The sequence below is a fragment of the Anolis carolinensis genome, unplaced genomic scaffold, assembly GCF_035594765.1.
Source record: "Anolis carolinensis isolate JA03-04 unplaced genomic scaffold, rAnoCar3.1.pri scaffold_9, whole genome shotgun sequence".
Classification (NCBI taxonomy): Eukaryota; Metazoa; Chordata; class Lepidosauria; order Squamata; family Dactyloidae; genus Anolis; species Anolis carolinensis.
The window spans coordinates 4076907-4098625 of record NW_026943820.1 but is presented as its reverse complement, the minus strand read 5'-3'; the positions used below and the strand labels follow the sequence as shown (position 1 = coordinate 4098625).

General features: G+C 45.8%; 1 protein-coding gene across 8 annotated transcripts in view; it reads left to right on the top strand.

The window, feature by feature from the left end:
* The window catches only part of ankrd11 (ankyrin repeat domain containing 11), a 142237-nt gene that overhangs the window by 115021 nt on the left and 5497 nt on the right, over nucleotides 1-21719 (top strand). For 7 of the 8 annotated variants that reach the window (XM_008120648.3, XM_008120645.3, XM_062961798.1 and 4 more), the window contains 7 exons: nucleotides 8241-8411; nucleotides 8797-9003; nucleotides 9403-9545; nucleotides 10194-10341; nucleotides 11893-18611; nucleotides 19678-19776; nucleotides 19896-20039. In XM_008120648.3, the coding sequence (XP_008118855.2) occupies nucleotides 8241-8411; nucleotides 8797-9003; nucleotides 9403-9545; nucleotides 10194-10341; nucleotides 11893-18611; nucleotides 19678-19776; nucleotides 19896-20039 (7631 nt within the window). The remainder of the gene's footprint in view (nucleotides 1-8240; nucleotides 8412-8796; nucleotides 9004-9402; nucleotides 9546-10193; nucleotides 10342-11892; nucleotides 18612-19677; nucleotides 19777-19895; nucleotides 20040-21719) is intronic. The other variant, XM_003227439.4, reaches the window with a different exon arrangement.

Here is a 21719-nt window from a genome sequence, read left to right as displayed (position 1 = left end):
TATGCCAAGATGTTCGTATATTTAAACCTTTAGGAATTTGCATTTCAGATGAGCAACCCCGGGACGCTAGTTTTAAAATCCTTGAGCTTGCAGTCCTTTTCTTCTTCTGCCTTGTCTTTTTGACAGGGAGTCTCTCGTTCGAGTGAGTCTTTGGGAGACAGGCCTTTGAAGTTGGCTGAATGCCGCTGTTGCTTTTTTTCTCGGAGGCTTCGCTTGCTTTGAGCATCAGCAAGAATGAATGCAGGTTGGAATAGGCTTTTAAAATGTAGGAGCAGATGCAGATAAATGGCTGGCACATGGCGAAATCTCCAATATTTGTATTTGAGAAAAAGACAAATCTTGTTGATTAGATCCAGAATACAGTGTTTCTTGGACTGAAAAAATGGATCTAGATTGGTACAGTGCTGTCTGTATATTTTTTGGTTATCATTGGACCAGAGAAAAGTAGGGTTGTGATAAGTTGGAAACAACTTGGAAGAAGAAAGGCACATCCTATATATTCCATATTTCTTCTGTTGAGGGTCTACATTTAGGGGTCATTTGATGTTTGCTTTTCTGGATAAAAGAAAACACTCCAAAAATAGTTCCTTGCAGCTGTTTTCCAGACTTCAGAGGCACAGTCCAAAGCATGCCCCCCTTGCCTGAAAGTAATCCTCATCTAGAAGATACATTTGGGTTTGACCATTTGCAACACAACTCAACAACTGTCCCAGTTTACTTCCTCTGGATAGTTTATTTCAATGGGAAAAGAGCATGAGGAATCAAGGCCCAGATGAAAGACTAAGGAGAAAAAAAAATAGAAATGCAAATTCTGTCTGGTCACAGAGAGGCAAGAAGCAGTTCCAATCAACAGGGAAATGCTCTAGTGTTCGTGTGTCTTAATAAAAGGTAAAGATTTTCTCCTGACACTAAGTCTAGTCATGTCCGACCTTGGGGGTTGGTGCTCATCTCCATTTCTAAGCTGAAGAGCTGGTGTTGTCGTAGACATCTCCTAGGTCATGTGGCCTCTGGCATGACTGCATGGAGCGCCGTTATCTCCCCTCTGGAGCAGTACCTATTGATCTATTCACATTTGCATGTTTTTGAACGGCTAGGTTGGCAGAAGCTGGGTCTAATAGCGGGAGCTCACCTTGCTCCCCAGATTTGAACCGCCGATTTTTTGGTCAGCAAGTTCGGCAGCTCAGTGGTTTAACCCGATGCGCCCGTTTATTTCCTTTTATTACCCTACAGTTCCTGCCTCGAGTCTTAATTCTAGAAGGATTTGCCTCTCATATATTTCTGTAATGTACAAATCCCACCTCTTCTCAGTTCTGAAGACGTAGGAGGCTCCTTAAATCAGAATTCCCAAAGTGGTTCTTCATCTTTTTCTGCTGCTGTGCGAGGTCCTCCAGTCAAAGCAAGGTGGCAATTCTGGTTGTTTCCTTGCGTCTCAGAGCCTGGGGAATGGGTGACATTTCCCTTCCACGAATGACAGAGACCTTTCCTTCTCTTTATCCATCTCGGTTTCATAGTAGGCAAGGAGGATGAAGTGCCGAAGGAGACGAGAGAGATGTCCCCAATCTCAGAGCCAGCAAATGGCAATTGTCGGCACCGGATTCCTTCCTGCGAAAGATGTGAATCTAGCCTCTCCCAGTCAAAGCCCATCTGTCTAATTCCAGCATAGAAAGGGGAGAGTGCGGAAATCTCTTCCAGTTTATTTTTATCCCCATCGATTGCAGGCTTCAAATGCTAAGTGTTCCGTGGAGGAGGAATTTTCTGCCGCTGCGGAGTTGGTGAGATTAAAAATGTAGCATCCTCCATCAAACTTCTCTGGCTCCTCCTCCTGCCAACCCTGTAGCATTTGGGTAATGCTAATGAAAGCATTCCTGTTCTAATTATAGGCTCGTTTTTGCAAGAATACACAGAGCAGCCCTTCAGCACTTATTAACCTTCTGGTTTGTTGTTTGGAAGATGCCTCACTTCTCAAGTCGGAGGGTCTGAGGTTTTGCGTGTCATTTGAGAGGTGGTTTATCTTGCCTGTACTTTTCTTGAACATCTTGAGGCATTTATGGCATTTGAGAGCATGCTTATATTTGAATCTCTTGCTTTTGTTATAATGATGTTCTGTTCAACCTTTTCCCCCTTGTCTGAGATGGGGAAGTTGTGAACAATGGCAAGATCTTTATCTCTGGAGGTGAAGACTCACATCCTCAAGATCATAAGGGAACCCCCCTGCTTGGTTTCCTTTGAATGGCCGCCCTTGTGCCAGTTTGACAGATGATGCAGCTGAGGCACAAATGAAATGGCTTCTGTAGCAATAATATTGAAGGAGTTGATAAAAAGTGCATTATCTGCCCTTAGTAGCACATAGAAACCAAATATCTCCTTCCAAGCTTATTATTGTTACAAGGGCATATAAAACAAAGCCCTGGAATCAGGAGATGTTTCACGAAAGCATCCTAACCTTTATTCTGTGGTCTTTTCCTGTGTCAGTCCCAAAAGATCAGGCCTCAGACTGCGGCCCTTCAGCTGTTTGGGTTTCCAACTCGCAGAAATCCTGACCATTGAGCAATCTGTCTAGGACTTCTGGGAGCTGAAGTCCCAAACAGCTGGAGGGCGGTTTAAGGATGCCTGCATTAGATATTCAGGAACCCTTTGTGGCATACTGTGACAAGTCCAGAAATGCTTTCAAGATGACATCCATTATTTCCTCCACAATTTCAGAGATATCCCTGTGCTAAAGGCAGGCGTGGGACACCCTAATAAACAGCAGCCCAAATGGAGCCTCCAGTCATTTTGGCCTTCAGCAACTGCTTTCACCAGGGTGGTCCTCTTGACTTAGGCTGAATGTTGTTATGCCTGTAAATGGTCATTAAACAGCCTGCTGAGTGCAAAGCCCCAATTGGAAAGGGAGCTTGTCTGGAACTGGAGGGCTATTGGTGCAAAGAGTACTGCATTTTTAGGACATCAAAGGAAACGAGTATAAACAGGAAGCCATTACCTGATTCTCTCAGCTATTGTTGCAGTCATGTATGCAAAAAGGAGGAGGGGCGTTAAGAAAAGGAGTCCTTGCTTTGCTAAAGCAGAAATCTTTGCCTTTTCACAAATACGAGACAAATGTCCAATAAAGAGGCATCTGGGAATATATCTTAGGGACTGATGAAGCAGTGAGTACATACAGCCTTGAAAAATTCTCAGAAAAGGGGTTGCAAGGTAAGGAAGCAACACATTGCTGACTGACACATTTTAGAGCCTGGGAGGCTGTAAGGATATGACAGAATTGGGTAATGTCAGATAAATAGGAACACAGGATAGAGGAGGTATATATATAATCTGTGGGTTAACTGGGAGCCTGCTGTAAATAGATTTTTGGTAATCAGCTCCACTTTGTCGTCGGGGTGAAAGAGCTTTGGTTAGAGTATTATGGTTGAGATGCATGAGGAGAAATTACTTGTTAAGTCTGGTTAGAGAATGTTACTTCTTTCCCCTTCTTTCTGTAGTTGTTAAGCAACACAGTTGAAGCTGGGATATGTGTGTGTGTTTAATGTGGTTCTTTTTGCCTGGCAAATGTGTGGTTATTTGCTTGTTGGCAGCGATCTGGATGGCATTCCATTGTGGGGAAATCATGTGCTTCTAAGGCTGAGACTGCAATGCTGTGTGGCCAGGGAAAGACAAGGAAGGCTCCTTGGTTGATGAAAAGAAGGCTCTCTGAATATTTTAGGGATTGTTGCAGGATTGTGGACAACTCATATGGCACACTGCATCAAGTAACAGAAGTTTCCCTCTTGTCCTTCCATTCTGTGACCCTTTAAAACTTCTGCCTGGTTCATGAGAGCGAGGACACAATGATGCTTAATGTCTCACAAGTCCCCTTGTTTTTGAAATAATGGAACATTCTTCATTATAAATAGCCCTTAGAGGCTGCATATGCTTCTTAATAGGCTATGAAATACTGTCTGTTCCCAAAACTTCCATAAATGGCAACAGATCACCCCCTCAGGCCCCCGTTTTTTAGATTGCATTGATTTTTAATATTGAGAGATGTTGTGCCTGATAGGAATATTGTTTCCATGGCTAGGCAGCTAGAGATGCATGGGCTGAGCATCACATTTGACCCAGGAATTTGGGTGAAAACAATGGTTACGTCATTCAGGTTTTGACCCTATGGTTGCTTTGATACTGACTTTTTCAAAACGTGCCTGGGGTTCCTTTTGAACTGGGATTTTAGGTTTTAATATACTATTAAACTCAGGTGTTATTTTATGTTGCATTCCTATTTAGTAACATCCCTTCTCTTTACTATGTAAGAAGAGGAATGTGTGAAGCCATCCCTTTATCTCAGCTCATTGATACCTGTGGACCATGGAACCATAGGAAATACCTTTGTTGACACTGGATCTCACTTTCCTTGAGTTTGAAACAAATATAGAATTTATGGGAAGGGACTCCTTCATTAATTTGCTGTAGTATTAAGAGGCAGCATGTTATATCAGAATTCTAGATGTGTTTTGCTTGGCCTTCTGGTCAAATGTGTTTAAGGGGTTTCCCTGTTCATTGGAGCCATAGGCTTTCCGCTGCTCTGGTGTCTTCTCATTCAGTAAAAATCCTAAATGGTTCCCTCCTGCTGCTGATAATAGACTTGTTAAGCTAGCAAACCCTTGGAGACAAGGGAGCCTCCTTGGTTGATGGAAACAGTATATTCTTAAATCTCGGAAGATGAGAAGGCTTTCTGTTGAGTCAGCACGGTCGCTTAAATAATTGCATTTCTTAACTTGCAGAATGTCTTTCCTATGCAAGAATGCTGTATTTTTTCTGTTCCAAAAAAGAGCAGACTATTGGTTGCCTCCACATCTGAAATGCCATATTTTGAGTGTCCATGTGCTCTTTGTTGGTCTTCTAGGAGCCGTGGAGTGAGCGCCTGTCTGCTTTTCCTCCAAGTGACTTCCAAAACCCAAGTCGGCCAGTGTTTTTGCTGGACAAAACCTTTTCTGGCATGGAGCGCAGTTGCTTTAGCTAATGCTTATGTCACTCACCTCCTAAGCCACTCCAAACTAGTTGGCACCAATGTGTCTGGCGTCAGAGCAGTGCTGCGTTTGATGTGGTTGCATGGCGCTTTCTTCCCCTCCTCCCATGGAGTTTTAAATCATGGTTTGTGTTAAATCTGACTGCATTCGGGACAGGCTCAGAAGGCTTCTCCGACTCATCTGCTCTGCTTCGCTCCCTAAGGCTTTTCTCACATATTCCGGTGTTTCTAAAGCACATTTAGGCTTGTCAGGACTAGGTTTATGTTCCGCTTGGAATGGAAAAATAAAGTATGAAGAAGAGAAGCTCTGTGGCAAACAGTGGGCTGTGGGATCTGCGTAACAATGACTGTGCCACTTTTTATGTGATGTGCAGGAGGGAAACACACATCATTTTTTATTTATGAGTCACACTACACATATTGGCACGGCTGAGAATACAATCACAAATGTTGCCAAAGGTCTACCAAGATACATGATTTCGATGGCTTATTCTGTCCACCCATAGTCAAACTCTTTTAAGATGCAGAGGGATGTTGTAGCATCTTTGAAACAGAAGGAAAGGCTGGAGGATCGGCTTTCATATTTCGTAGGCCAAGTATGCTTTATCAAATGCATGGAGCACAAATATGCTTGTGAATGGGTATGTAAATAATGATATAAATGCAAAATCTGTGGATATGCCAATGAGGTGACAAGTTCAGTTTCAGCAGTGGTAGTTGGGAAACACAAGTGGGAGGAGAGAGATTGCCTCAAGCAAAGGGGAGTTATCGGCAGACATAGGAAGGATGGCCTTCTTGAGCTGGAGTTGATGCTGGATGGGAACCAGAAGGGAGTTGTGATAAAATGCCAAGAGAACCCTCATGAAGAGGGTGGGATGGTGACTAGGGTTACAACACCTGTAATGTCCAAAAAACAGTTGTCTCTGTTCAACCCACTATAGATGCGGATGTATCCCAGTTTTACTGTGGTTTTTTCCTAGCATTTTTATTCTGTTGTTTTGAGTTCCAAAATTGAAGTGTCCTACAACTAATTTTTGTTTCCATTTCTAATGTCTGATTTTTGTCAATTTCTGAGAATGCCCTGTTTGCCTTACCTAGAGTTCTGAAGGGCATTGTTGACAGAGGGTGGCATATATCCACATTAGAGGATAAGCAAGAGAAAGCACCTCTAATATTGTGGCCGATATGATTCTGTCTGGTGCTGATGCTTCCCAAGTAGTAGTGGTGGTTGCTGTTGTGGTTATTATTATTATATTTATTTGTATTCTACGTTCCTCTCTTTAAACAAGACACAAAGCGCTGTGTGCCCCTCTCCCCATCCATGTTGTTTGTTCTACTGTGGGTTAATAAATGAGATTGGGAGGTTGTCTCCTTTTTAAAAATGTAACTACATCTGATCAGGAATTAATCCTGAACATAAAACACAATCTATAAAACAAATAAAATAAACAACTAAATTAATGCTATTGCAAAGCAGTAATACCTTGTATGGTATAATATATAATTTGGTCTCCAGAATTAATGGCCAATTCAACCATAGTTCCATATAGGAACAGGAGCTATTAAGTCGTGTCTTCTTGTTTTAGCAAATAAAGTGGACCACGTTTTAGAGCCTTTTTAGGATGTTAGACCACAATTTCCTCAAATGTATCCTTAATATATTTTTAATCTTTGAAAATTTTGTAATCATTTATGGATAAACAAACATTGTTTTAAGCTATTTTGTTACTGTGAGTTGCTTTGAGTCCCTTTTTAGGAGAAAAGTAGGATGTAAATTCAAAAACTAAATATATGCAAAGAAATTCAGCTGGAAAGGCTCCTGTGCTTTCTACAACTCTAGTTCGTTTTTAAGCCTGTAATGCAATAAGTGTCAGTACTTGGCTGGATCTGGCAGGCTTTTTGGATGTTGCCGCTACAGACTAAAGCCTACGGAAAGTGCAGCCATGTATTAACTTGCATTTTGAGCATCTGTTACAACAAGTTAGCACCTGAACAAGGGAGTAAAACCTGAAATGGCCACATGTTAATTTTCAGAGAGTAGTGAAAAAAGATAACCGTTCTGGAGAGGAGGAAATGAGAAAACTACGAAATGTATTCCAACTCCTCACTGTGGAAAAGGCTTGGATTGGAGGGAGGAAGGGGCTTAGGAAAAGAGTTGTAATTTGGTTCAAGATCCTGTAAAACTACAACTCTTAGGATTCCATAGCACTGAGCCATGGCAGTTCAAGTGGTGTGAAACTATATTAATTCCACAGAAGAAGGAAATAGATGGCAGACCTTCTGAGACCCAAAGTGGGGCAGCCATGTTTCTCCTGCCCAGGGAACACCTCTTTTGAGGCCAGAATGGCCAAGGCAGAAGTTCTTTGGTCCTGGGAGGCCTTTCCCCCAGAACCAAGTGAGTCACTCAGCGCTTCCCCTTTTCTCTTGAAGGAGAAGCCGGGCAATGGTTGGCCTGTGTTGGTTCTGCCTTGCGGCTCTGTGCGCCAAAGAAGCCAATGTGTAACTATTTCATTTCTTTATCTCAAGAGCAGCTGAACTAACTAGACCGTATACCGTCTTGGTTTATTAACTCCATGGAGATAGACGGTGAGATGAGATGGAGACATCCCTTGCAATGGGGATGTAGATACACACACTTCCCAGTCTTGGAACAGCACGGTCTCATTGTAAACTGTCAACCCATACTTTCCCAAAGCATTGGAGAAGGGAGCTTGCTTACAGGCTTTTCCTGGCTTTTGCCCAAATAATTTGCAGAAGGCAGTGAGTCTAATGGTAGACCCCAAGGCCTCACTGCCCAGCCTTTATGTTGGGGCTTTTTCTTGTCTTTTGTTGTGCCCTACCTCTTCATCTGATCATGAATCAGGCGTGTTTCCATGGTATTCTGCTTGGTCCCGATAAAAGCATTTCTCAACTGCGAGTTTTGTTATTTATTCGTGTTTAGGTTTGGTTAAAATGTGCATTTGTTTATGTGCTTGTGAGCTGTCTTGAACTATGTTTCTAACAGTAGAAAGGGGGTAAAATATGCATTTGCAAGTCCCAAAACTTACTGCGCAGGGTGTTAAAAGTTTTATTCCGCAGATGTATCTCTAGGTAAAATTCAAAAGCTTTTTTTCCACTTGATTGAAAGGCAGGGTTGAACAAACCCTGTGGAGAAGCCTGTGTTAGTAAAGATGCTGAAAAAGAGAGCTTTTCAGCGGCAGAGGTGATTCCATGTTGTTCTGTGTCTTGGTTCTCACAGAAAAGCAGGGTCCTGAGCGGAAGAGGATCAAAAAAGAGCCTGCTACGCGGAAGCCCAGCCTGCTCTTTGGCATGGGGCTGTCAGGGATCCGGGCTGGTTACCCACTGTCTGAGCGCCAGCAGGTTGCCCTCCTTATGCAGATGACAGCGGAGGAGTCGGCAAACAGTCCAGGTGCGTGGCATTTAATGCAGAACTTTACCACTGCAAAAGCCAGCTGGGTGTGCCGCAGGTCCTCCCAGGTTTGTGGCTTTGAATGGAGACTTTGCTCCCTCCCCTTGGATCGGAGGCGCCTCCTTTCTGGAGAGCAGCCCCAGCTGCTTTCTGCAGCCTTTGCTTAATCGCAGCCTTCCATTAATGTCTCCATTGTGCGTGCAAAGGCATTCCTCTGCCTCAGAAGATTAACTCCCTCCCCACCCCCTGTGCTCCCCGAAGCCATTGCCTCATTTTGGAGGCCGGATGGAAACCGCGTTGCAACAGCTCCCTCTAAAGGCGTTGGAACTTGGGGTTTGGACGGAACTCCTCCTTCATAATAATGTGTTCCTTTCCTTCCTTCCAGCAGTAGATACAACACCAAAGCATCCCTCTCAGTCTACCGTGTGTCAGAAGGGAACTCCTAACTCTGCCTCCAAAACCAAAGATAAAGTGAACAAGCGGAATGAGCGTGGGGAAACCCGGCTGCACCGGGCGGCCATCCGCGGGGATGCCCGGCGCATCAAGGAACTCATTATCGAAGGCGCGGATGTTAACGTGAAGGACTTTGCAGGTACCCAAGCGGGAGGCAAAGGGGTCAGTGTTGCTACTTGCCTTGGCATTCACAGGAATATCATTAGAGCCCACCTGATTAAGTTTTCCAACTTGATTGGATTAGATGCTTCAAGGGAGCGCACAGACAGCTCATAGACCATTGGTAAGCAGTGACCCAGCTGAGGGACATTTTTTGACAGCTATATCGTCTTTCTGTTAAGTGGATGTTGCCATTGGAAAATTTAAGAGCCCATCTATTGCCTTGACTCAGGGACTCAGGAAGTCTGCACCAGTAATCTCACCAGACTAGAGACAAGCTTCTGAGGTCCTAAGATAACATCTACTGCGATCCTGATATGGTTATGGATTCAAAATATGGCATCTATGGCATCTCTGTGTTTCATGTATGCCTTTGCAGGCTGGACAGCTTTACACGAAGCATGCAACCGGGGTTACTACGATGTTGCAAAGCAGTTGCTTGCTGCCGGTGCCGAGGTCAACACCAAGGGCTTGGATGACGACACTCCCCTGCATGACGCGGCCAGCAATGGCCACTACAAGGTTAGTTCTGGCTTGATTTTGAAGAGTGGGCCCAAAATAATCTCTTCCTGTTTTTTAAACCCTTCGGTTGTCACCAACAGTCCTTTTCCAATCCTCCTAATGACTGCTCTTCAGCTGTTGAGAATTTTGCTTCTGCTGCCTTCCTAGTGATGGAAACTTACAAGGAAGGCTAACAGAACCTAATGCATCCTTCCTTGAATGTCTCCAAGTAATGCACATCTCTTGTTGCCTTTCTGATGTGTCACATTGTCCTTGTGTTAGGTGTGTAGCTACCCTGCAGAGTTTTGGAGAACAAGACAGACAAAGTGACAACGTATTTAATGGTTAGACTAGTTGTATATCTAACTTACTTTGCCTAAAGAAAGTGGCAGTGGGCCACAGGCAGTGATTTCCTTTGCAACTGAGGAGGAGACATCAGAGGATTTACCCAAGTGCCTTACACCTGAAGGTTGCAGTCCTTTTTTCTGAGTAATGGACCATATACCACTCAATGTTGGTTGGGCCAGGCTTTGAGGTACCTTACAGCCAGCTGATGGTGAGCTGGTTTCACAGCTTTCTTGAATCTTTTGGAACATTTTCCTCCCCTGTCTAGTACTAGAAAAAGCACCTGATTGTTGCTGCTTACTGAGACCTGTCGTTTTCGCTTAGGTGGTGAAGCTGTTGTTACATTATGGAGGAAATCCTCACCAGCTCAACAGGAGGGGAGAGACACCGCTAAAAGTCGCCAATTCCCCCACAATGGTGAACCTGCTCCTGGGGAAGGCCACGTATCCCTCCAGTGAAGAGAGTTCCACAGGTGAGCGTCAGGGAGGAGCAGAACGATGTGTTGTAGAGGGCTAGTAGTACAAACAAACATTCCACAGTGTACAAAGGCTTGCTGTTGGGATGAATCCAGCAAGTCACAGCAAATCAATGGAAGTCTAAACTAATGACCTGGTCCCTGATGAGGCTTGCAGTTTTGCCTTGCTATTTGCATGAGCGCAAGAGGCCTTTCAGCACAGCTTTGAAGGCTACAAGAAGCATTCCAGATTAATAGAAAACTCTCCACTTTGCCTGGCTCCTGAGAAGGACCTAATGTCTGCTGCACACTTTGCCAGAATTTATCTGTGGTCCTGAGCTGTCACCCGCTCCCTTCCCCATGCTAGAGATACGGTCCCTTTGATAACAGAACAAGTGTAAAAAGAGAAGTTGTTTTATATTTTGGGCTTTCTGTATCTCTTCCTAAACTGTGCGCTGTTCAGGGGTAACATTAGTTTCATCTGAGATGTTGGGAGGACCTATAGCATTAAGATGTACTGCATTTAGTATGTCTGTACTGCATTGTTATGTTGTTCTCTGCCCATAAAATGCCAGTCAAGAAGTACTTTCTCAGTTTCCTGTCACAGCCATTTGGTGCCCTCTTTCGAAGTCAGCATCTTTTATGTCAGTCTGCAACAAATGCAGAAGGAAAGATTGAAAACTGATTTGTAGGTGGTGCCACTGTGTAGATGTCTTTGCCACTTCCATTCCCATGCTGATTGTAAAAGGAAGAGCGATCTCATACTGCCCAGGAATTTAATAATAGTCATACAAAAGAAAGAAACGGAAGGAGAAATCTGGAGGCTGCTGTAGAGTAGCAAATGAACAGTGAAGTGACTGCGGATCTCCCTTGGAGAGAATGGTGAATCTGGAAGCCAGACTCATCCACGTTTCACTTGTGCAGTGCTTGCACAAGTGCACCCTTGCACAGATGTTTTTTCTCCTAATTTTAGCCCTTAAGGTGTAATAGAGGGATCCAGAGTGTACCTCCAGGAATATTATAGCAGTTTACTGAGTGCACACTGAAGCCCTTTTGAACAGCCCATAGATTTCCAAGTGTTACTATTGTGAAACATATCTTCCAGTGGCGCTCTCAAGGTGCACAAGGGCTGGAGCCTTGCCTGCTTGCGTAGGCTGTGTGTGCGTGTGTCTCTCTCTACCCACTTAACGCAAGGGGAACAGATACGCTGTTTGTCTAATAATAGATTGGCACTGCTGCAGATGCCTGGCTGTGCTGCAACGTCTGGACCCAGTCCCCTTTGAGGCAAGCAGACATTTTGTACAGCAACCGCTCTTATTGGATTTGCACCCTTTCTGCCCAGATGCTCCCAACGGATCCCCGCCATTGGCTCCCCGCGCGGCTTTGGCCTTTTGCCCCAGAGGACCTCTCAGAGCGCCGTGTAGGTAGAGCAGCCACAGCTATGCTTTGCACATGGAAGATAGATTATCCACTCAGGTATTGTGAGCAGGTTTCTGTGGTGAATCAAAGCTAGCTCAGGGTGAAAATTGCTGCGTAGCTCACCTTTCCTTTCTGCTCTTGTTTCCCCAGAGAGCTCTGAAGAAGAAGACGCCCCGTCGTTTGCACCCTCCAGCTCCATTGATGGCAATAACACAGACTCTGAGTTTGAGAAAGGCCTGAAACACAAGGCCAAGAATCAGGAGCCCCCCAAAGCCATCACAACGCCAGTCAAGGACGAATACGAGTTCGACGAGGACGATGAGCAGGACAGGGTCCCGCCGGTCGACGACAAACACCTGCTGAAAAAGGACTACAGGAAAGAGACTAAAGCTAACAGTTTTATTTCCATCCCCAAGATGGAGGTAAAAACCTATACTAAAAACAGCACAATCACACCAAAGAAAGCGGCCCATCGGATCCTTTCGGACACGTCGGATGAGGACAGCAGCGTCACTGTTGGGGGCGGGGAAAAGCTGCGTCTGACCGCCCATTCCATCCCGGCCCCCAACAAGGCTCGAGAACCATCCAACGCCAAGCAGCAGAAGGAGAAAAATAAGGTGAAGAAGAAGCGCAAGAAGGAGGCCAAGGGCAAAGAGGTTCGGTTTGGCAAAAAAAATGACAAGTTCTGCACCTCCGAGTCGGAGAGTGAGAACCTGGAAACCGAGGAGGAGGACAGAGACTCTGTACAAAGTGCTGCCTGTGTAAAGGACTCGAGGATAGTTTTGAAAGAGTCCTCCTCTTTGTTTAATTCCCTTTCGGCCTCTTCGGCCTCTTCCCATGGGAGCCTGGGGTCGCAGAAGCATAACGCAGTAGCGGCCCTGGCCGACCAGCACTCCAAGCACTGGAGGACGGACAATTGGAAAACTGTCTCTTCCCCGGCCTGGTCAGACGTCAGCTCCTTGTCCGACTCGACGAGGACGAGGCTGACCAGCGAGTCGGACTACACCTCCGAGGACTCAAGTCTGGAGTCCTTAAAGCCTGTGCGGAAGAAGCAGGAGCCCAAGAAACGGACGCCGCATGGAGCTGCGGCAGCTGTCGTTGTGGTGGAGAAGAAGAATTCCTTCCACGCCAATGTTGAGGGAGCCATCCCAAAGCTGGACAAGGAGGGGAAGGTTGTAAAAAAGCATAAAACGAAACACAAACACAAAAACAAGGAGCGAGGCCAGTGTCCTGCCGCTCAAGACATTAAAATCATCAAAGCCTTTTCTTTTGAATATGAGGACTCTAAGCTGAAGCCTGAGAAGGCTTTGATTGTCGAGACCGAAAGCCCCGTTGTTGAGAACAAGCTCAAAGTGCTAAAGCACGAGAGAGAGCACTTCAAGAAGGAAGACAAATTTCTGAAGACTAAATCAGAGGAGAAGGAGTGGCTTTTCAAAGAAGATGCTGGGAAAAACTCCAAAGAGGAGAAGTCCTTGAAGAAAACCAAGGAGGCGAGTAAAGATGGCAGTAAATCTTTCAGAGAAGAAAAGGCCAGCAGATTGGAAAAAGAGAAACCCGTCAAGGAGAAGTCTCCTAAAGAGGAGAAGCCTCGAATACATAAAGAGGAGCGGAAGAAAAAATCCAAGGACAAGCAATTTAAGACCGAAAAGAAAAATGAAGCAAAGGAGGAGAAACCAGCCAAACCAGAGAAGGAGAGAGCCTCAAAAGAGGAGAAGGAGAAAGGCAAAAAAGACAAAGGCTTCAGAGAAGAGTCCAGCTTTGAAGAGTTCAGTAATAAAAATCAGTTTTTGGAGAACGAAGACACAAAATTCAGCCTCTCGGATGACCAGCAAGATCGGTGGTTCTCCGATTTGTCATCTGATTCTTCCTTTGATTTCAAAGGGGAAGATAGCTGGGATTCACCAGTGACGGATTACAGGGAAATGAAAAACGACACTGTGGCAAAACTTATCATCGAAACAGTGAAGGAGGAGATAAAAGACAAGAAGCGGGAAAGCAAAGCAAAAGACAAGAGAGAGTACAATGAGAAGCGGGGCGAAAAAGATGCTTTCCCTAAGAAGAAAGACAGAGAATACACAGAACGGAACTCTGACAAGAAAAAGGACCAAACTGAGAAGCATAAAAATATTTCCAGTTATTTGCCGGAAAAGAAAAGGAAAGATTCAGCCGAAAACTTTAAAGAGAGGAAGGAAAAGGAATCCAGCGAAATTACCAGGGAGAGAAGAGATACGTCTGATGGTTCCAAAGACAGAAAAGACATTAAAATTAAGCAAGAGGAGTCCTACAGGGATGAATTTAAAGACTACGGCTATGAATCGTTCTTCAAAGAAAAACCTGATCCTGAATTTAGTGGGAAAACTGTAGAGACCTGGGAAAGGCATCATTCAGGAAAAGAGAAGAAGGATACATCAGAGAAGGAGAAGAAAGAAAAATTAAAAACGGAAAAGTACAAGGAGAAATCCAAAGCAGAGGACAAAGAGAGAAACGAGAAGGCTGTGTCCGAAAAAAACCAGAAGGACAAAGAGTCAGATAAAGGTTTCAAGGAGAAGAAAGATACAAAGGAGAAATACAAAGAGCCTCATAAAGAGCGGAAGGCTTCCTCTGACCAAACGAAAGAGAAGAAGGAGAAGAACTTTTCTGGGGATAGAGATGACTTCCATGAAAGGAGGGAGGAGAAAAAGAGCCGAGAGAGGACCTGGTATAACATCCTGGACATCTTCACTGACGAAAGCGAGGATGAGAAGGACGAGTACAGCCTGGGCGGGTTCAAATTCGGAGAGGGCATCGGGAGCGAAACGCAAGACAAGGAGGATGGCCTGGCAGCCGAGAGAGACCTTTATGTCCCCGACAAGCACCGGAAGCACTCTTCGGATAGGCCCCATTCTGCCGAGAAGCAGAAGGACAAAGACACCAAAGAGAAGAGGAAGGACAAGGGGCTCTCTGAGAGTGGGAAGGAGAAGAAAGAGAAAAGCTCCTTGGAAAAACACAAAGAGAAGAAGGAGAAAGACTCGGCAGAGAAGTACAAAGACAGGAAAGAGCGAGCCTCGGTAGACTCTGCCCAAGAGCGGAAGACCAAGCAAAAGCTTCCCGAAAAAGTAGAGAAGAAGCACTCGGGGGAAGAGAAGGTTAAGAGCAGGCATAAGGACAAGCTGGAGAAGGAGTATACCAGGGAAAAGCGGTCTTCAAAAGGCGGAGAGTCTGAGAAGAGCATGCTGGAGAAACTGGAGGAGGAGGCCCTCAACGAGTGCAGAGATGATTCCAATGATAAAATCAGCGAGATTTCCTCTGACAGCTTCACAGACCGAGGGCAGGAGCCAGTGCTCACGGGTCTCTTTGAGTCTTCCAACCTTTCCCTGGCAGATGCTTCCGAGGAGAAATTCAAGGAGTCCCTGCCTTCTTTGCCGTGCCTGCCGGATAAGCTCAAGGAAAAGGAGCGGCACAGGCATTCTTCGTCCTCCTCAAAGAAAAGCCATGAAAAGGAGAAAGCAAAGAAAGAAAAAGCAGATAAAAAAGAGAAAGCGGATGAGTTTAAAGACTCCGGCAGCAGGAAGGATTCCACTCAGTACGAGAAGGACTTTGCTGCCGATGGAGAAGGCTTTGGCATCTCCTTCGGCACAAAGGCCGAGGTCGAAGAGGAACTGGATAAAAACACAGAGTACTTGTTCTCTGAGAAAAAGGACAAGAACGACTCGGAAAGAGAACTTCCAAAGAAGGCAGAAAAGGAGAGAAGCTACAGCTCCAATGCAGCCAGCACAACCAAAGAGAAGAAAAAGAGGGAGAGGCACAAAGAGAAGTGGAAAGAAGATCGGGAGAAGCACAAGGACAAACATGCCGATGGCTTCTTCAGGCACCACAAGGAGGAACAGAAGTCTAGCAAAGACAAAGACGCCTCTCAAGTGATCTCTGCGAAGGACAAGTTTAAAGAGGAGCTGCCCAAATTCAACGATCTTAAAGCGAAGGACCGGCTCAAGGAAAACCAAGACAAGGACAAAATGGACTGTGTTAAAATGAGCAACGGGAATGATAAAATCACCTTATCCAAAGACAGCAGCAAGAAAGACAGGCCCAGGGAGAAGCTTCTAGGTGACGGGGACCTCATGATGACCAGCTTTGAGAGGATGCTGAGCCAGAAAGACCTTGAGATCGAAGAGCGCCACAAGAGGCACAAAGAGCGGATGAAGCAGATGGAGAAGATGCGGCATCGATCAGGGGACCCCAAACTGAAAGACAAAGCCAAGACCAACGAGGACATGCGCAAGAGGAGCCTGGATTCGATAGCAAAAAAGCCTCTTGCGCTCGACGCTCAGTTGAAGGACAAGAAAGTCAAAGATGTAGGTCCCTTGACACCAATTGTGGCTCCTGAGAACAAGCCCCAGCCGGCTGTTGGGTTGGATTCCAAGGACTGGATTACTGGTCCCCAGTTGAAGGAGATCTTACCAGCTTCTCCAAGGCCGGATCAGAACCGGCCGACCGGCGTCCCAACCCCAGCCTCCGTCGTTTCTTGCCCGAGTTACGAGGAGGTGATGCAGACGCCACGGACTCCCTCCTGCAGCAACGAAGACTACACTGACCTCATGTTTGACTGCGCCGACTCCCAGCACTCGCTACCCATCTCCACCATGTCCATGAATGCTTGCTCTCCCTCCTTTTTTGACAGATATTCCAATCCTCCCAGTGGATTCTCTGAGAACCCAAGCCAGACCCCAACTCGAACCATTCCCTCCACAAATCTCCACCGTTCAATGTCTGTGGATATTAGGAGAGCACCGGAAGAGGAGTTCAGCGTCGGGGACAAATTTTTCAGGCAACAGAGCGTCCCAGCCACATCAAATTATGACTCCCCAGTTCAGCACTTGATGGAGGAGAAAGTCCCTCTCCCCTCCATTCCCATAGAAAAGTTTCCCTGTTTGTCTCCAGAATACTACTCACCAGAATATGGAATCCCATCTCCTAAAGTTGAGGCATTGCATTGCACGCCAGGGACCGTGGGCAGTGTGGTCCACTCCCCTGAAAGTGTATTTTCTGGACTTCAAGCCAAATCCTCCCCTTCTCATAGGGATGAGCTGCTTGCCCCGTCTGTTGAAAGCGCTCTCCCGCCAGACCTTGGCCTGCCTTTGGACGCCACGGAGGAACAACAGGCCACCGCTTCCATCATGCCCTCCGAGTCCAGTTTTTTGCCACCTATTGAGGAGAATGACTTTGACTCAGTTATTCCAGGACAGGATGGCACGGAGTGGGAAAATACTTCAAAACAGACTTTGGACCCTCCTGGGCCTCCCAGCTTGATAGGCAACCTCTCAGAGCCTCCTGTCAGCTGGTCGGTGGGATCCGAGTTGCTCATGATGTCTCCCCAACTGGTCCCTGACTCCCCAAAACCCTTTCTTTCTACAGAGGCCACGCATCCAACACCAGCGCCTTTCATTGCTGCAGATCCCCTCTACCCCAGCTCCCCTGTATCATATCCCATCTCCGTAATTGAATCGGGGCCGGAGAAGGTGAAGGAGAATGCTGAAGGAGCCGCTCCAGCAGAAGTCCCAACTGCAGAACAGCAGGCTCCTTACGCAGAGTCCCCTGTAAGGCTGGACACTTTCTTTAGTAGCAACAAGTCTGTCCCCGAAGAAGCCTCTGACACGCCGTTGCAGCTGGCGAGCATGCCAGCAGAATCCCAGGTGGAGGCGGTGAATACTCTGGAAAAGGAGCATTATTTGGAGAGCAGCACCATCGCCCCAGAAAATCCAGAGGAGCCAGTCACGTGGTCGGATCCCTTCACAAACTCAGAAGACGATTTGGATCTGGGTCCTTTCTCTCTGCCAGAATTGCCACTTCAGACAAAAGACATCCCGGAGGCTGAAGCAGCAGAAGCAGTGGAAGGAGGCCTTGTGACCACATCTGAAATTGGTGGTGCTTCTCTTGCAGACGTCGGGGTGTCTTTGGAGCCTGCAAACAGTCAAAAGGAGCTGACTCCAAACCAGGCTGCAGAGCCAGAAGCACTCACTGATGAGCAGGAGCAAGAGGCAGATTCGATAGACGTTGGGTCAGAAGCACCCCTTGCTCCTGAACAGAAGAGTGTAGAAGTGGCAGAAGCTCCCCGGATTATTCAGGAAGCACCGCCAGCAGATCTTGCTCCATTGGAGACCAAGAAGGCAGAAGCAAGTTGTGAAGAGACCCCGCCGGCTGCCCTTGTGTCAGAAAGTGACTCCCAGCCTAGTTTGAGAGAAACCATCAAGACAGAGAGCCATGATGCCCAAGAAGTGCTTCCAGTCAAGACCCCTCCTTCCCAGCCGGAGGTGCTGCAAGTGAGTGTCCAGTTGGAAACCACAGAACCACCTGCCCCCAAGCCGGTGCCTGAGAGCCCAAAACCCCCCAAAATAGAAGAGATCCCGCAACGCATCACCAGGAACCGGGCCCAGATGCTCGCCAACCAAAACAAGCAGAATGCCGCCGCCTCTGAGAAGGAGTACTCGGCTCCTGCTGCACCTCCGCCCTCGGCCCCCACCACACGGGCGAAGGGGCGCATATCGGAGGAAGAGGACCCCCAGGCCCAGCACCCCCGCAAGCGCCGCTTCCAGCGCTCCAACCAGCAGCTGCAGCAGCAGATCAACACCTCCACCCAGCAGACGCGGGAGATGATCCAGCAGACGCTGGCCGCCATCGTGGACACCATCAAGCTGGATGACATCGAGCCCTATCACAGCGATCGGTCCAACCCCTACTTCGAGTACCTGCAGATCCGGAAGAAGATCGAGGAGAAGCGGAAAATTCTCTGCTACATCACTCCCCAGGCGCCCCAGTGTTATGCCGAGTATGTCACCTACACGGGGTCCTACCTGCTGGACGGCAAGCCACTGAGCAAGCTGCACATTCCGGTGGTGAGTAGTGACCCTTTGCCAGAAGTCACCAACAGAGTTCTACCTTCCTGGCATTCCTGGGGCAGATAGCGGTTATTAGAAGTCAAAGTATCTTACAGAACATGAAATATAATACAGATTAAAAGTATTTGAGAATACCAGTAAATAACATCCACGTGTGGTTTTAGAATGTACTCTATATACTAGAGCTTTCAAACATTTCATGTTGGAGGCACAGGTTTTAGACAGGCATCCTTTTGTGATACAGTAGTTCAGTTTTAGTAGCAAACCGGTGGTTAAACCAACCCAGTATAAAAGATATAAAAGGTAAAGGTTTCCCCTGACATTAAGTCCAGTCATGTCTGACTCTGGGGGTTGGTGCTCATCTCCATTTCTAAGCCGAAGAGCTGGTGTTGTCCGTAGACACCTCCAAGGTCATGTGGCTGGCATGACTGCATGGAACGCCGTTACCTTCCTGCCGGAGCGGTACCTATTGATATACTCACATTGGCATGTTTTCAAACTGCTAGGTTGGCAGGAGCTGGGGCTAACAGCGGCTGCTCCCGCCGCTCCCGGGGTTTGAACCTGGGACCTTTCGGTCTCCAGCTCAGAGCTTTAACGCACTTCGCCACCGGGGATATGTGTATGTATAAATAAACTGATAACAAAATGTATGAGGACACAACATATCTCATAAAAAACTTTAAATTATATTGCTTAAACATATGTAAGATAATGACCACCATTTCCAAGATGTTTGTGATTTAAGAGTATGTTCGTGTGACACACACTGCAGCTAACATACGAATACTTTGGAAAGCTCTGCTATATACTAATGTATATGTCTAGGAAGAAACCTGGGCTGACGTATCCACAGGTCATTTAAGCACGGGACCTTAACTCTGACCAAAAAAGGAGCCATCCCCTTTTCTGAGTAGGATGGTGTAAAGCAAGAGCTTAGTCTGTCCCAGGAAAACCTAAAAGTTTGGGGAACAGAGAGGGTTCGATCTTGAGCATGTGGAGAACCTTTACCTGTGGAAGAGAGCCATGTTTGTGACAATGTCCTGCTCTGCTGCCTGTCTTTCAGATTGCTCCCCCTCCGTCCTTGGCTGAGCCCCTCAAGGAGCTCTTCAAACAGCAGGAAGCCGTCCGTGGCAAGTTGCGGCTCCAGCACAGCATTGAGCGGGTAAGGGCAGGGGCATGCAGGGTCTGAGGGACTGTTGCAGGCGCAACCTCTCCACACACACGCCTTTAAGGCAGCCCCTTGGCTTCCTGCTAATTCCCTCCCTTCCATCCTCCTTGCAGGAGAAGCTGATTGTTTCCTGCGAACAGGAGATCCTGAGGGTTCACTGCCGGGCGGCCAGGACAATAGCCAACCAAGCCGTGCCCTTCAGCGCCTGCACCATGCTTCTGGACTCAGAGGTGTACAACATGCCTTTGGAAAATCAGGTCAGGGCCCTGTGTTCTGGCGGCCATATGTCTCTTTGGGTTCTTCCTTGCAGAGATCATAGAATCATAGAGTTGAAAGAGACCTCATTCATGGGCCATCCAGTCCAACCCCCTGCCAAGAAGCAGGAAAATCACATTCAAAGGGGTGCTCTTACATGCGTCAGCCATCTTATTATAGAAGCTCCGGATATTGGAAATAACTGCACCCAGTCTCTGGGCAGATATCCCTTTGGAAATAAATGTCAATCATAACCTTATTGAAAAGGTAAAAATGATGTCATATCTGTTTGGCAAATGTGAATCTCTATGAACATGTGGAGACCACTTTTTGAAAGCAACTAGTCAAGAAAAGCATGACCTTGTTAGAAGTCAACACTTTGAACAAGGGATATTCTTAAGCATTCATGTAATGGCACACAGGTAACTCAGCTGTTAAACTGAAGAACCATTTCTTTGAACTGCCAAGGACAAAGACATGCTGCTACAAAAATATGTTTGGTTATCAGAGGATGGTTGTTTCTTTGAAATTGAAATTGCAGTTGCCCAAAAGATATACACTCTTAGTTAACCTCTTAGTTAAAATGTTCACTCAGAGATGAAAACAAAGTCTTCTTGGAAAAATAACATATCTTGTTTACTCACAAATATCTTGTATTCATTCACCATACAAGCACATTTCTTATTAAAGTTCTTATAGATAGGATGTAGTTCTCTGTGTGTTGAGTACACGGTATCATTCTTAATCAATAGTCCATAGTCTTAGTATAGTTGTACTCACTGAAATTCATACGTCACACTTCTCTATTGAACTCCAAACAGCAACATGCATCCACCTCCACTGGGGTGTAAAGCAGACTTAACACATTGAAGTCCATAATCACACATCCACCTCCACTGAGGTGTAAAACAGACTGAATACAAAATGGAATCCTGGGTCTGGACATGCTCAGTACAATCACATGCCTATAACCCCTCCCACACCAAAGAGGTACAGTCAAACTAGCAAATCAACATACACATAGAATACAGGTTAGCAAATATATATCTATCTATATCTGTATCTAAACAAATGAACAGTGAAAAGCTTGGAAGGTTGCTGTTTCCAACACCGGAGTCATTTTTTTGCCTTTCCCTTTATCTGGAATCATTCTCCAAAGGAGAGGCAAAGACACAGAAAGATACTGTATATACTTGAGTATTAGCCTAGTTTTTCAGCCCTTTTTAGGACTGAAAAAAACCTCCTCGGCTTATACTTGGGTGAAGGTCCTGTTGGGCTTATAATCAGGTCGGCTTATACTCAAGTATATATGGCATATTTATTATTTTTCTCTATTGGTATTGTTACATTTATTATTGTACTCTATTGTTGTTACTTTTACATTTATTTTACTCTATTTTTATTATTATTATTAATACATTTACTATTTTACTGCATTTATTATTATCATTATTACATTTATTATTTCACTATTATTATGAAAAGGATACATAAGCACATTTACATTGAAAAAGATGAAAATAATGATTTAATCAGAGTTGAAGAGTCATATCTTAAATTACAGTTTGATGTAAAGGTTCAAAAACATTGAAACTACTGATGCCTCGATTAATGTAATTTTATTGGTATCTCGGCTTATACTGGAGTCAATGTTTTCCTGGGTTTTTTTGTGGTAAAATTAG